This window comes from Syngnathus typhle, linkage group LG14, assembly GCF_033458585.1.
Source record: "Syngnathus typhle isolate RoL2023-S1 ecotype Sweden linkage group LG14, RoL_Styp_1.0, whole genome shotgun sequence".
Classification (NCBI taxonomy): Eukaryota; Metazoa; Chordata; class Actinopteri; order Syngnathiformes; family Syngnathidae; genus Syngnathus; species Syngnathus typhle.
This window is the reverse complement of record NC_083751.1, coordinates 6,366,434-6,378,926: the sequence shown is the minus strand read 5'-3', so window position 1 is coordinate 6,378,926 and position 12,493 is coordinate 6,366,434. Positions and strand designations below refer to the sequence as shown.

Genomic DNA, 12,493 nt, shown 5'->3' with positions numbered 1-12,493 from the left:
GGAAGATTTTAGTTTATGCTGGATTGTTAAGGAATTAGATTTGAGCAGTTGTTGATACGCTTCCAAGTAGTTTACAATGTTGAGAAAAAAGAAGAGACGATTCCATCCATCTTGTTAAAAATGATACGAGTAGTAAATTCACTGATGCCCGTTTTTCCGCGCATGTTGTGCCGATGTCGAAGCTGGTCATCTGATCCGACCAAACACCTGAAAAACAATCCCCTTCACTTGAGCGGCGGGAATCTCGTGTTATATTCCCCTCCAACACACAAACTCCTCTCATCAAATGTGAATAGTTGGATTTTCAGACAACTTCAGGGTTTGGGTGAAGCTAGATCCCCGGGGTCAACGTTTCCGCCGACGCGTTTTGTGAATGGGCTCCTGCAAACTAGTTGTCTTTCCTTTCACCGTCTCTCATAGCATGTAAGTAATATCCCAGCGCCTCGCTCTCTCTCTCTGCCCATTAGCCTCCCCCCAGGGCCCAGTTGTACAGCTCAGCAGTAGGATGTGCTCTGGACAAAGGCAGGAAGTAATGAGGAAGTCCTCTCAGACAGCCCACGCCATAGCAAGCACTTGGCTGCCGACAAGCTTTTTCCTGAACAGCTCAGACATTTACACAGATGAACAGAGAAGCGTGTGAACATAAATAAACCATCACTGGCGTGCACGTGAACGTAGGACAACAAACGACGGCGTTCGTTAGGGAACGATATTTAACGTCCGTCTCCAGATGTAGCGTGTGCCAAACGGGTGTCACTTCAAAACCAAGGCGGCTTTCCCTCTTGTTCCGACACTTTGTATCCTCAGATGCTCTCATCCTCTCGACACGATAGGCTACTTAGATGGCCGCAAGCGGCCAATCGTCTGTCGAAATAGTGGGCGGCGGCGTCAGAGAGAGTGCTCTACTTCAACTTGTGTGAACGTTTGTGTTCCACTTGGCTCAGTGTGCCAGTGTGGAGCGCTGCTCTCCGTGTCTACGCACGCGTACACTGAGCAGTGCCAGTCCATTGATGAGCTGGAGGAGAGTTTTCCAGAACCCCTGAGGGTGAGAGTAGGCGGGTTGCAAACTACACACCAACAAGGATGCGCCTACATAAATCGATGTCGGCTTATCAAAGTTCATTGAGAGTTTTTGTCTGCATGCAATTTGACAATAAAGTGCTTCATGTTTGTGAGTAGTGGTAAGGAAGCTAATGATGGGGTTTGTTGTTTGTCTTTTCGGCTGCTTGCGCTTAGTGACAACGTGTGAGTGTGTAGTCGCTGCATACGTGTGTCGGTGGAAGCCAAAGTTCAAAGTTTATTGTTTGCTTTGCTCAAACTTGAAACAGCCTCGTCCTGCCCCCAAGTATTTTATCCACAATGTCCGGCTATTTTGAATTTGATAGCAGCGAACCCTTAATGAGGTGCCACATTGAAGATAAGCTTCATTACCAAAGGTGAATGCCAGCAGAGGCCATCCAGGACACAAAAGGAAAAAATGAACTGCAATATAGTAATATATCAGTCCATGGAGAGGAGTTGCAAATTTGGCTAACCGAAGCATCCTCGCTTTGTCACAACTCAGCAGTTTTTGCACCAGACAAAACAGCCCAAAAAAACAGATTGCCAGAATGTGGTTAGCGGCTATTAAGGGCACTGCAATTATTTTTCATTAACGGACTCCGAGTACTTCCTACGCTGCTCCGTTGCCGTTCGCTCGATATGAGCAGCTTGTTGTGAACAAAATAATTTTGACTTGGCTTTTCTGTGTCTGTTGTCACAGCTATCTTATTGCCAACTAAGACTCTAAGTTAGGAATCTGAGACAAATTATTCCCAATATAATTGATCGCATTGTTACCTTTCAATTCGATGTTGACCGGGATCACAAAAAGAAATTGTGGTTGACCGCTGCCTTACTTGCAGTAAATCATATAAGCTATGAAACAGCCTTGTTTGTTGTGACAACACTGGATAAAATACGAACCAAAATCTCTCAAGACAAAACTGTACCATAAATCGGACACTCGAAAAGCCAGCTTCCACGAAATTACGGGAGGGATGCAAAAGTACTTTTTGAAATGAACAGTGTGAACTCCTCGGCTGACACTTTCTATTAGCTTCACGTGAGTATGTGGAGAGCTTCTACGGGTCGGATTCAAGAGACCATCTTGACAGAGTGTCACTTTGAAGAGGCTGACTGTGTGTGTGTGTGTGCGAAGGAGAGCGAGAGAGAGAGAGAGAGAGAGAGAGAGAGAGAGAGAGAGAGAGAGAGAGAGAGAGAGAGAGAGAGAGAGAGAGAGAGAGAGAGAGAGAGAGAGAGAGAGAGAGTGCGGCGGCTGTGAGCGATGGAAAACAATCACAGTGGGCAACAAAGCACGTAGGCACAGGCAAAGTTCACTTTGACCTGTAACACATTCTGTGTTATTGAGTTGTGCAAGCAGAACATGTTGTGCCAGGCTTTAGCAACACACAAAGTTTGATCCAAACAGCAGTCTGACTGTGATGTCTTATCTGGGAGTCATTTGTTCATTCATCTGTTGGTGTGTATCTATCGTCAGTCCAGTAAGTACACTGGCAGCAAATCCTGTTTACATAGCCCAATTATTGTGTGAGCCTTCCACGAAATGTATACATAGAAGTCAGTCGAATTACAAATGGCAGCCATTACTAAAATCAAATTTATCTAACCTAACTCTCGTTCCAAATTGCATTTTTGGATTCACAAACAATGATGCATTAATACACACACACACGGGCGCCGTGGTTTTTCTGCATGTGGAAGATCAGAGGAACGTAGGCTCTCCCCGTTTCTCACCTAAGGCAACTTAAAACACTGTAAAAAAAACAACACAACAACCCCACATTTTCCACCCTCGCAAACTTTAATGTTGCATCTAATGTTCATCTGTCCTGCACCTGTGCGCACTAAAATAAAACGTTTTTCAAAGCGACTGAGGCGAAACGGCGGCACTTGAGAACGACACACGACGTTTGTTTCATTTAACGCAAACACCTCAAATGTGTGTGTAAGTTATTATCACTCTCCCTCTCGCATACATTGTGCCCTTCCTTACATCGTGTTCTCAAAATGGCTCCAGCTTTGACTACGCCGGTGTCTATCTATCACATGACGCGCATCATACCTCCTCTCTCGGCCTATCCGAGGCAAAGGAGACATGAACGCACATGCACAGACATTTCTTGACGTACCATAAACACGCTTGTGTTTATCAGTCGACATTCGCCCCCCCCTTAACCGCCATCCTTCCCTTCTCCTTCAGTGGTCACGGCTATTTGTTTTTAAAACCTACTTGAGTTCGACATGTAAACTGTTTACACGGTAACGGCGCAGGAGGCGCACGCGCAGAGGTCACTTCCTGTATTGCTTTCCTCTCCAGAACCTTCTGGAAGGAGAGCGAAGGAGCCAACGTAAATGCGGGCCGCGACAGTTGAAGTTCAAGTATAAACACGGCCGCGGTCGTTACGCTTTGAACACCAAACTCTCCGTCAGACACAGAGGCGGATGAGAGAAAAAAAACAACACAAGCTATAATCGCTCTCCAAAAATAATAAGCATTCTCTCCGAGTGTCTTACAATAGACGCCATTCTCTGTGTTTATGGTAGGAGAGGAAAGACTGACTGGCCCGGCCGGACCTCTGGCGGGCCGACGGGCAGCAGCGAGGAGAAAAGCCGCAGTTCATTTTTGGACTAAAGGCAGAAAAGAAAATACCAACAAACATGTGTACTATACTGTTTATGCGCACTAGCCTTCCCGCTGTCCTCTTCTCCTATAATGCCTACCTTGGACTGTGCAGTTCCCTGACTCAACAATAAGGCCTGAGTCATTTGGGACTTCAAGAAGATCGCCAGCCTGTAATTATGAATCACTTCCTCTGACACACATGCTCCAGTTAAAGAATGCTAATCAGAGGGATTTTTCTTTCTGGGCCGTGGATATCAGGAATAATGAAAATCAAGATTTCGATATTTGGAGTTTCACTTACTTCTCTGGCAGTGGTTCTGGGACCAGCATCTTCCCCTGAAGTGGCCGTTGATGGTGTTCTGCGGACACGTGGTCTGACCTTGCGCCGTGCCGGGACACACGTCTCCGCACTCACGGTCGTTCTTGTTCTCCACGATGTAATTGTCTTCCACCGAGTCCAGGATCTTGGACCAGTCCAGAGTGGCCAGGTAACAAAGATCTGGGTTCTTCTCAATCCTCACAGCCCCTCTGGTGATGTTCATGAGGCTGTGAAGGCCCACCTCCTTCAGTTGTAGCATCTCGTAAATCACCAGGGCGTAGTTGAAGAAGAGGTTGTTGCCACGGATCACCGTCAGATTCGGGAAGAGATCGCTGACGGAATCGAGGCCGTAGACCCGGAAGAGAAGCATGTAATCGGTCACCACTCGCAGTTTCGGGAAACTGAGGCCCCGAAAGTCCTCGGTTTTGGTCTTGAACATAAGCAGGATCTTCAGGTGGCCCTCGATGATGGTGCAGTTCTCCAGTGACTGGAGGTTGGTCACATTGTTGCGGATGTCTTTGCTTTGACAAACTGCAGAAACAGAAATGACACGAGTTACCATTTTTCTTGCAGGTTCCAAGAACTGGCATAACATTTATTTTTGTTTAACGGCCATGTGATCTTTTCTTGAGGGAGATCTCGTATTACGCAACAGGAAATCTTAAGTTGGTCTTATCAATGAACATTAATGACTTCTCATAATTCATTGTATTAGAACTTTAGTGTGGGGGGAAAAATCTTGATCAAACATCGACGGTGATGACTTCACAAACTCATTATCAAGACATGCTGTTCATTTTAAATCCTTTAATGTGATGAGAGTCGTTGCGTTGTTTCGATGTCAGCCAGAATAATAGTGATGCCCGGGAAGGTCGCGCCATCAGCAAGGCCGCAGCTCATAAACTATTATCATAAAAATTTTAAATTTATTTGTAGACACTGATCAGCACACAAATTTCCTTCACGGTATCTTAAATTAAGTATAGCAAAACTATAAGGCATTAAAATTCAATGTTGCACATTTTCTCCAGTGAAAAAAATATTACTGTATGACATGAATCTGAATGACACAGCAGCCATGAGAGGGTTAACTGAAGCGCAGCCCGGAAGCTAAATACTTATCCACGCTTATTCATATTTTTTTTCAGTTGTAGTGTACTCACACCGACACACAGACCCACATTTGTTTTGACGAACGCACCGTGTTAGAGGAGGGGCAAATTCATTAGCAGTCGTTACTGCACTTAGGGAGATGCACGGGAGCTGCTGTTTCTTCACTTTTTCAAAATCATAAATAAGAAATAAAAAATACATTAGGTTCAGAAACAGCAGCAAAAAAATATGAGTGAGATTTCCAATCTTCCACTTCACACAAAAATCGATAAAAAGAAAAAAAGAATCGCTAAAGACGTAAAAACAGTCGAAACTGTACAGCTTGTAGTTGTGGCTCACATTATCCGTCATGAGGAAGCTACCTATTAACTTACCATTCTGTTAATGGTTAGCCAAACAAACATGTCAACAGCCCAAGTACAAACTTTGACCAGCAGCATATAAATGGAATGGTTTAAGAGACTTTGAAATGGATTGAAGCCAGCAAAGCCCGTAATCACTCGACTGTCAAATAAAAGCAGGTTGTTTACAACAACAGCATGCTGCCATGACTCATTTCAGACTTGCATTTTGTCACTGTGCAGAAAGTTCAAAGTTAGACCTCAAAAAGTTACAGCACTTTCTGGTAGCTGAGAAATGGGAGCAGCCATGGTTATGAGTGACCTCTTTTGTCATCTGGGGGTGCACGTGAATGGAAGAGATGTATAAAATGTGCAAAAAACTCTGCGATGTCCGCCTTGCAAGTCGGCCTCTTGCCCTGTGCTGGACCGGCTTGTCCCTCTGGGTTGCCAGGTCAGAAATCATCCAGTCATGTTTTGACAGTAAAACCTAACTATTCATGACTCAGAAATACTGCCATATTTCTCGTAAAAGTCAAATGATTCAAAGTCGCAACTCCCTTGCGTCCCTTTTCCTGAAGACTTTTAAACCTTACATTTGAAAAAAAAAAATTGATCCTTTTTAGTCTTTTGACTAAATCCAATCTGTAGTTCTATATTTCAAAGAGTATCTTGTCTAAAAGGTGTCTGTGCTTCGACTTAAGTACGAGTAGTTCTACCCCATCAGTTTATTTATAGTTCCAAACAACACTAGTAATCCTAAACCGCACGCGCCTTGGTCAAATGCTTACTGCAAAAGGAAGCAAAAGACACCGAAAAACAAAACCACTTCCTTGCAGCAGTTGGCGTTATTCCCAGCGATAATGGCAACATTACACCTCGGTGCACCTCCTGCCTTATCACCCAGACACATCAAACGGGCCTTGGGTCCAAGCACTCGCTGTCAGCCTGCAGCAGCTAATTGGATGCCCGTTGAGCAAGACAACAAGCAACTGCACAACATCTGCAGGGCCAGAGTGAAAAACATCCTGTGCCTCAAAGTGGTCTTCAAAACACACCATGGCTCAATGCAGGAAGGAATATGAGGCAGATCTACATGAGGCATTTGAGGAATACTTTTTGGGCCATGGTACTGCTGGGGTGTGCTATAAAATGGAGTTTTGTTTGTGAGTAACAGGGAAAAGAGTTGATTTAGGCGTTAAAACAAGATTACCCTGCCATTGTTGTCAGTCAATTAGAAAGGCCAAAAGTGAAAGACATTATCAAGTGCTTACATTTAAATGAACAATGATTACAAATCGAAAAAAAAAAAAAAGTGGTGTGATCAATCAGATCCAACAGATGGAGCTGCAGTGAATAAACTGTATGGTTGTTGTCCACTGTAATTTGCATGACTGCCACCTACAGGATGGGAGTGAAAGCAATCCGATGAGCAAGTCAACTTTACATTGAAATGAATGTCCGCAGTAACTCGATGTCATTTCCCATTTTTCTTATTTAAACCTTGTCGGTGTGCCTTTTCCAAAAATGTCTCTTCACGTTGATTGGCTAAAATTTCCTAAGACATTTTCGGAGGCTGTCACGAGTACTGTATCGGTATTTATTCCCCAGTGATGCTGTCTGAGGTTTTTATTAACCAATTCCAAGAAGTAGTTGAAGTAGTCTACAAACTATTTTGAGACTTTCTAAAACGGTAATTGGCATGAAAAAAGGTTTTATTTTTTTGTTTCACACAATTGTGAGGAAAACATTGAGTGGTGGAGGAGAAGGGTGGCTGGCAAAAGGGGAAACGAGGAGGGGGCCCGGAGAGGAGTGAACGGGGTGAAAGTGTAACTCGAGCCCGAGCAGGAACGCAGTATGACGTAAGGGACCTACAGGACGGTTGGTGATCACATGCATGAATGGAGGGCCGCTGTGGATCACCGTTACATGAGCGCCAATGTGTGCGGGCACACAAACGGCCTCACAGAGGGCACAAGGGGAGAGGGGGGGGGGGGGTCTTGTCTGCTAATTTACCGGACCTAAATGGTCAAATTGAATATGCGTTCCAAATGTAAACCAAACATAAGCACTTTTTCTTACCCCACATGCAAACGCTGTCATTTTACAACCATTTTTAAACACGTCGCTAATCTGTTTGGATTGCACAGGCTCAGAAAATGGAAGTAAAAATGCAAAACACACAAAAAAAAAAAAACAGTACTGCTAGCGTGAACTCATGCTGTTATTCCCCGATGAACTCCGGTAACCCCGTTACGTGCAGGTGGAGAAGCATGCAGTGGTGGGTGGGCGTTTGGTTTGTTGGACAGTGACCGTGACCCCCTTTATCGCCCACCCTCCCACTGAGACCGCTCTCACTGGCCACACAAGAGCTCTTAATTACAATAACAACCCAATCAGCCTCTAATGAGCCTTGGGGAGGGGCTGGGGGGGGGGGGGGGGACACAGAGACACGGACGGGGCTTGTTTTGCCGTAGAGAATGGAATAACAGAACAGAGGAGTGCAGACTGGAACATACTGTACCACTCTGCAGACCTCCAGGAGAGATTTGCGCAACTGGCCCGGATGTAAGGGAAATGAATTTCACGGACGTACAGTGGCGACCCGAAATAATCCAAACCTACCTTTGTATTTAAATCCGTCTACAAGTAAATCTTATGTTCTTAATTCAATGAGCCCCCACAGGTGCAGCCTAGCGGGGTGTAGCTGCAATTTCAGTCAGATTCTTCTCTTATTTTTAAACTTGTGCACCCTACTGAGAATTTAATCTGCAAGCAGCACAGTAGCTTGGCTGGCAGAGAGAAAGTAGATCCAGGCAGTTTTACAGGGTAAGACCGGAGCCTTCTGCGGCCCGAGTTCGCCTCGGCCTCTCACAAGCAAAGGGCAGCCCGCATGTTAGCTTAGTGTGAAACCAGACCTGTGTAGCATGAAACCAGGTGGCTGTCTAACTCTGGACTGTGACAAGTTTCCTCTCCCTGACATCTTGGCCGCATGTTGTCTCACATGAGGTGATCTGCTGATTATAGATTTGCCCACAACGCAGTCGCCGAACTAACCCCGGGAGAAAATAATATGTGGCAGCGGTTCTGAGGTGCCCGGCGGCAGAAAAATGCGCTTGTTTGTTAATATAGCTGTGGAAAGTCTTGAGACGTTAAGCCAGCTGCCAATGCGAGCCATGCCAAGTTGCGGCTTTCGCAGTGTAAAGTGATGCTAAGAAATTGCATGGGAGGCATTTTGATCAACACCTACCAACTTGCATTTCCAAAACAAAGATCTGAGAACCAAAATAACAGAAACGGATTCCAGAGGTCTAAGAGACTTGTATGGCTCGAGGAAATTTGCTCCGCAAACAGAAAATAAAACACGGCAATGGCACAAGGTGGATGTGGATCCCCGCCAAGGATGCAATACTCATTTGGAGCAGCACCAACTTGTGCACCTTCATTCAAACCAACCTTGAAGGCAGACTAAAGGAAATAATGGGTGAATTTCCTGGCTTTTTTTTTTGCAAATCCGTGCTGAAATGTAAATTTGTTTGTGATTGAGTTGTACATATGAGGACATGGCAAGAAGGCACGGGGAGGACTGAGAAGGTTGAGAGGGAGTTTGTGGGTCGGAGCACCTGTTCCTCCGCTGGCCAGGCCTGCTATTGGGCAGCATGACAAGCGGAGCTGACCCAGCCTATTTATAAACAAACGTCGGGTCCCGTTACAGCCCGTGGCACGGGGCCAGGCTGTGGCAGATTGAAGCGGGTAAAAAAGAGCAACATTCGGACCCCCGTGCCAAAAGGGAGTGAGGTCCAAACCAAATCGCACTGCTGGTGACTTTGGCTCAAGTACCTCTTTCTACCTTCTGAGTCTAAAGATGTCAGACTAAAGTGAGTAATGAGGGGAGTGGGGGGTGATGAGTCACCAAAACTTGTTTTTAAAAACAATGACTCACTATTTTCTTGGTTCAGGTTGACCCTTGGAATGGAGGTTGGTACTGATGACCCCCAACAGGTTACCTAATAGGAACTGATCCAGCAAAAATCCAAAATGTTCAATTTGTGCCTCTTTTATCTAAATTGAATAGCAACACTGCTCCACAATGATGAAAAAGGTCATTTCAAGTCTTGAACTTGTATCCTAAGCATTTAATCGTGGTTTGACAAAAGAGTTTTTAGGAGCAGTATTGGGTTTAGTTTAGTATGATAGGGTTGACATTTTTCTTTTGGGAGTCGGCTGCAATAGCGGTATGATTCGCTTTTGTCGTAGGCTAAATATGCCGCTGTAAATTGCTTGGTTAACACCGAGTATATAATCACTCAATCACACGTCTTTGTTGGCAATGAAATACGAGTTGTGAGTAGAAAAAACAAAAACAAAATAGCACCAATAAAAAAAAAACATGAAAGCGTAAATGGCGCTTTTTGTTAAATTGATTACACGCATACATACTCACTGCTAAAAATTCTGCAATTTCTTTATCACGCCTAGATGAGCTTCCGCCGAAATACGAACCTGCAAAGTATTTACTGATCTAAAATCTCATGTGGCGAATCTAAATGAACCGGATAACCTGGAGGAAACAAGGCTCAAGTGATGTAAAGTAATCCAAGATGTGGTCAGGAATCTGTGCTTAAATTGTTCTGAAAGCTATTATTGAAGAAGAAAAAATTGCTTGTTACACAGACATCATTCCACATTTTTTTCAACAATCTCATTAAGCAGTTTTATTGGATTGCCTGTTTCTTGGTATGCTGCACTGTGTTCTACGTTTGTTCCGACACTGAGAAGACGTACAAAGGCGAAGAATTCAATCCATATGTGCGGCAGATAGATCGGTCATTGTCTTTGCGTCCGAGGTTTTATTTTCCTCGCTTCGCAGATCCCCCGTTCCGTTTTTTTTCTGTCTATCTTCCGCACACAATGAGAAGTCTAAGCATGGCGGAAGACTTTGTCTTCCGTTAGCTTGATGTCACAACATGTGAGTGGAAAGACACACTGTTTGCTGTTTATTTGAGCTCGCCCGTGGAAAAAAACAGAATTGGACGGCAAACCAAAGACAGAAAAGTCCCGAAAAATCCGCCTCCGCTAGACGAAACGGCCAAACCAGGTGGTTTGACATGTTGGGGGGGAGAGCAACATTCCTGCCATATTCAACACATTTGGAGAAAAAACTGGAACAGGTAATCAACTATGGGCGAGACTGTGCTTGGAATACAGTGAAAGGAGCAGACAACACGCACAAACAAATCGACACGCATGTGTGTGTGTGTATTACTCACGCAGTGTGAGTAATACAGAAAACATCTGATGTTCTTTTCATCTTCCCACGTTAGCATGCGGAGCGCGCGGCGCAGTCTTGGTGTGGTGAACCTCGGCCCGAGAGGGAGGCCGTCGGGCCCCAGTTGGCCCGCTTGACTTGCAGCCACACGGCAGCAGCTGCACAGTCAGGCCACACCAACGCTCCGAGCCGCAAACCAGAGCGACATGACTCGGAGCTACGCCTGCTTGCCTGATCGCTATGTCCTATTAGCTTCTTCCGTCCTGTTACCGTAATTTCCGGACTATAAGTCGCACCGGAGTATAAGTCGCACCAGCCATAAAATGCCCCAAAAAGTGAAAAAAAACATATATATGTATATAAGTCGCTCCTGAGTATAAGTCGCCCCCCCCCACCCAAACTATGAAAAAAAACGCGACTTATAGTCCGAAAATTACGGTATATGGTTTATGAACCTGTCCGTCTACTTAGTCGATGGTGTCGACATTTATGTTCCTCCATTTTCCCATGAATAATGCATTCGAGCAAACAAAACAAAAAATATCAAGGGGTGCATATATATTTGAAACGGATCCAAATTAGGATTGTGGACCTTCTACTCAAACCGCAAAGAATGAGACAAGGAATGAGACAAAGTAGACGAAATGGACTGGGAAGGGGAAGAAGAAGAAAGGTTGAAAAAAAACTTTGGACGCGATGGGGGCTAAGGAAGAAAATGGACAAATGGAGACAGAAAAGAGGGGATAGCGTCGCGGGCAGAGGGATTGAGAGCCCGAGGGCCAGGTCAGTTTAATGGCCCGTTTGTCTGCGCTGATCAACCACCAACTCTCACCGGTTGCAGCCGGAAAATCACACGCACACGCGCACACACACACACATGAGCCGCTCTTTCCATATCTCTTCGTCCCGCTACCTTTTCCATTGCGCACCCGTTGCGCAATCTACACTATACCTTTATACTATCTTTACCCCTGACCGAGAAGTCCCTGGAGTGGAGGGTGTGTAAATGACATCCATTCATTATCCGTAAGATATGGTTTAATACGGAGCTGATAAACGCTAAGTGAATTAGAAACATTTGATGCAGGGGAGGAAAGCGAGTGCAATTGACTCGCCGTGTCTCCATTCATTCACAATTAGCATCTGAATTCTTGCATTGCCTTGACTCGTCCTTAAATAATCTTTCTTCAGAGCAGGTCACGGCCGATGCGTCTGATCTGGTGACCGGTTAAACATTACAGCGGCTAGAGGCATGTGACAAAAACACACACATGCCGACTACCCCCATTAGAACACCTAAATTGATGCTTTGGCAAATACCATTCATGAAAATCCTTTTATTAATTTTCTTGTAAAATATTTGCTTGTGATAGGTAGAAAACAATTCTGATTTCTTGTATTATATCAGTATTGGTGATTTACATCATGTGGAAATTAATAGTTGATTTGATATGCTTTGTACTGGTAAACAAAGTAACACGTTAGCATTGATAGGTAAGTCATTTTAAAACATTTATGGACAACAAGAGAGTACGCTATGCGTAACTTCACGCTCTGAGGGTATATTGGTCCATGAATTGGTTTTTTTTTTTATAGTTCTAAGAAAGTCTGGAGGCTGTTTTTGGGCTAAGTGCAGTAAAACAAGGAACATTCTTAGTTCCTAGAACAGAACCTTGAGGAAAAATCTTATCCCTCCTTCTTCAGGGATGTTACTTAGTGAGCAGAAGTGGATCCCAGAGTGACGTTAACTGTAAATTGGTGGAAGGCAC

The 12,493-nt window shown here is 44.7% G+C and overlaps 1 protein-coding gene across 1 annotated transcript in view; it reads right to left on the bottom strand.

Annotated features, from left to right (window-relative positions):
• Positions 1–12,493, bottom strand: part of insrb (insulin receptor b) — a 49,547-nt gene that overhangs the window by 28,961 nt on the left and 8,093 nt on the right. The window contains exon 2 of the mRNA XM_061296471.1: positions 3,987–4,535. Within this exon, the coding sequence (XP_061152455.1) occupies positions 3,987–4,535 (549 nt within the window). The remainder of the gene's footprint in view (positions 1–3,986; positions 4,536–12,493) is intronic.